We start from the raw sequence: 2,085 nt of genomic DNA on the forward strand, positions 1-2,085 counted from the left end.
GAGTCAGCTGAGCAGCAGCAGCAGCAGCAGCAGCTGTAGTGTGTCATCACTCTTGTTGCCTCCATACACATCAACTCCTTCATTATACTATCACACTCGCCTTAACCCTCATACACACGCTCGTGTACTGCTGCCTCTGTATTATGTTACACTAAGTGAGATGCAGTTAATAACTGTCTTGGTTACTATCATGTTTGTGAGTGGTGGAGAGATGTAAGTGTAAGTCACTGGTGGTGTTACTGCCTCATGCTCAACATCACTACACTGTCTCATGCTCAGCAACACTGCACACTGTCTCATGCTTAACAACACTACACATGAGTTCAAGTATCACAGAACATTGTCAAGATACACGTGGATTTAAGTTGATGACTTGTGTGTTACACTCCTGCACTGAACCCTCTGCTGTATGTCGTAACTCAGGTACACTACCGTTATCTTATTTCATTATCACAACTAACCTGTTAGTTGAAGATAAAGCTTAGACCATGTTTTGACCCTTCTGGGACCTCTACACCAGCCTGGTGGCCCGTGGCCTGGTGGCTAAGGCTCTCGCTTCACACAGCAAGGGTCCGGATTCGATTCCCAGCGAGGGTAGAAACATTGAGCGTGTCTCTTTACACTGGTTGTCTATATTCACCCATCAGTAAAATAGGTACCTGGGTGTTTTTTTGACTGGTGTGGGTCACGTCCTGGGACAAAATTGACCTAATTTGCCTGAAATGCTCTGCATAACAAGTGACTTTCTATATAGTAACATGTCTTTTATGTCAGCTAGGACTGTTGATGGTCTGTACCAAGATACCCTTGTGTTGCAGTGTCTGACAGCTAGGACTGTATATATTGTACATGTACTTGTAGTAAATATAGATATTATTATTATTATTATTATTATTATAAGTTTATTGAAGTACAGGTACACGTAAGTACAATAATCATACATTTATTTATTTATTTATTTATTTATTTATTAACAATTTGAGCACACATACAGAGGTACAAAAAAATACAGATAAGAGCAGCATGCCAAAGCCACTTATACTATGCATAGCATTATGGGCTGGCTTAAAATTAACTTAAGATTAACTAAGCAATGATGAAATCAGTGATAAAACATTAATGTAAACAGATTACTATAAAGCACAAGTGAGTATTACATAGACAGGTCATATGGTTGTATGCATTGTTGTACATTCAGTAGAATGGAGTATTCTGTTAGGTAGTGTATTTAAAATATAATAAAGTTAGATTGGGTTTTAGGTTTAACATTTATGTGATATAATTGTGAGAAACATTTAAGATATACAATTTATAAGGTTCAGTTATTCAGTATTTATTTGGTTTTGGGTGAGTAAGTGATCTTTGAGAAGAGACTTGAATTTATAAACAGGTAGTGTTTCTTTTATACATAGTTTAACATATGTGTAAATTACCTAGGATAACCCCATAAAAAAAGTTGAAGGTTGTGAGGGAGGATGACAGTTGTCACTGTACTGAGCTCTGCTTCCTGGTGCCCAGGCAAGAAGTTTTGCACCAGGCTGGCTCATGAAGGACAAAAGAACAGAACTTACTTTTGCAGTTTTTGTTTATACTCAGGTCCTACTAATGCATTATTTATGGGGGAAAAATTGTCTTGAATCAAAGTGGTTGTGTAATTAAGATAATTTTATTTGTGGAAAAAAAAAATGTATCCCAACCTAACCTAACCTGACCTATAATAATATATAAGGATGCACTTCTATTGAGGGTGAAAGCATGTGATATTGCATTTAGGAAATGACAAAAAATTGTTCATGGTGGTGGTGTAGATTGTTCATAATGGTGTAGATTGTTTGTGGTGGTGTAGGTTGTTCATGGTGGTGTAGATTGTAAATGGTGATATTGTAGTGCTGGGGGGAAGGGTGTGCCAGTGATACGGCCACCTAATACTGGGTCGCTGGTTCATTTTTTTAACACACTGGCTGTCTCCCACCAATACAAAGTTACCTGAAAAATAAGAAAACACTTTCACCATCACTCACTCAATCACTGTCTTGCTAGAGGTGCACTGCCATTACAACTCATAGGGCACTTCAAATTGCAATA

General features: G+C 37.8%; 1 protein-coding gene across 3 annotated transcripts in view; it reads left to right on the forward strand.

Annotated features, from left to right (window-relative positions):
* LOC128693198 (BTB/POZ domain-containing protein 17-like) overlaps positions 1–2,085 on the forward strand; it is a 341,893-nt gene continuing 339,808 nt past the window's right edge. The window contains exon 1 of one of the 3 annotated variants that reach the window (XM_070089517.1): positions 1–423. In XM_070089517.1, coding sequence (XP_069945618.1) covers positions 318–423 — 106 coding nt within the window. In that variant the 5' untranslated portion in view covers positions 1–317. Of the gene's footprint in view, positions 424–521; positions 656–2,085 lie in introns of those variants that run through there. The other 2 variants (XM_070089518.1, XM_070089519.1) reach the window with 2 other exon arrangements.

Source organism: Cherax quadricarinatus, chromosome 28 (genome assembly GCF_038502225.1).
Source record: "Cherax quadricarinatus isolate ZL_2023a chromosome 28, ASM3850222v1, whole genome shotgun sequence".
Lineage (NCBI taxonomy): Eukaryota > Metazoa > Arthropoda > Malacostraca > Decapoda > Parastacidae > Cherax > Cherax quadricarinatus.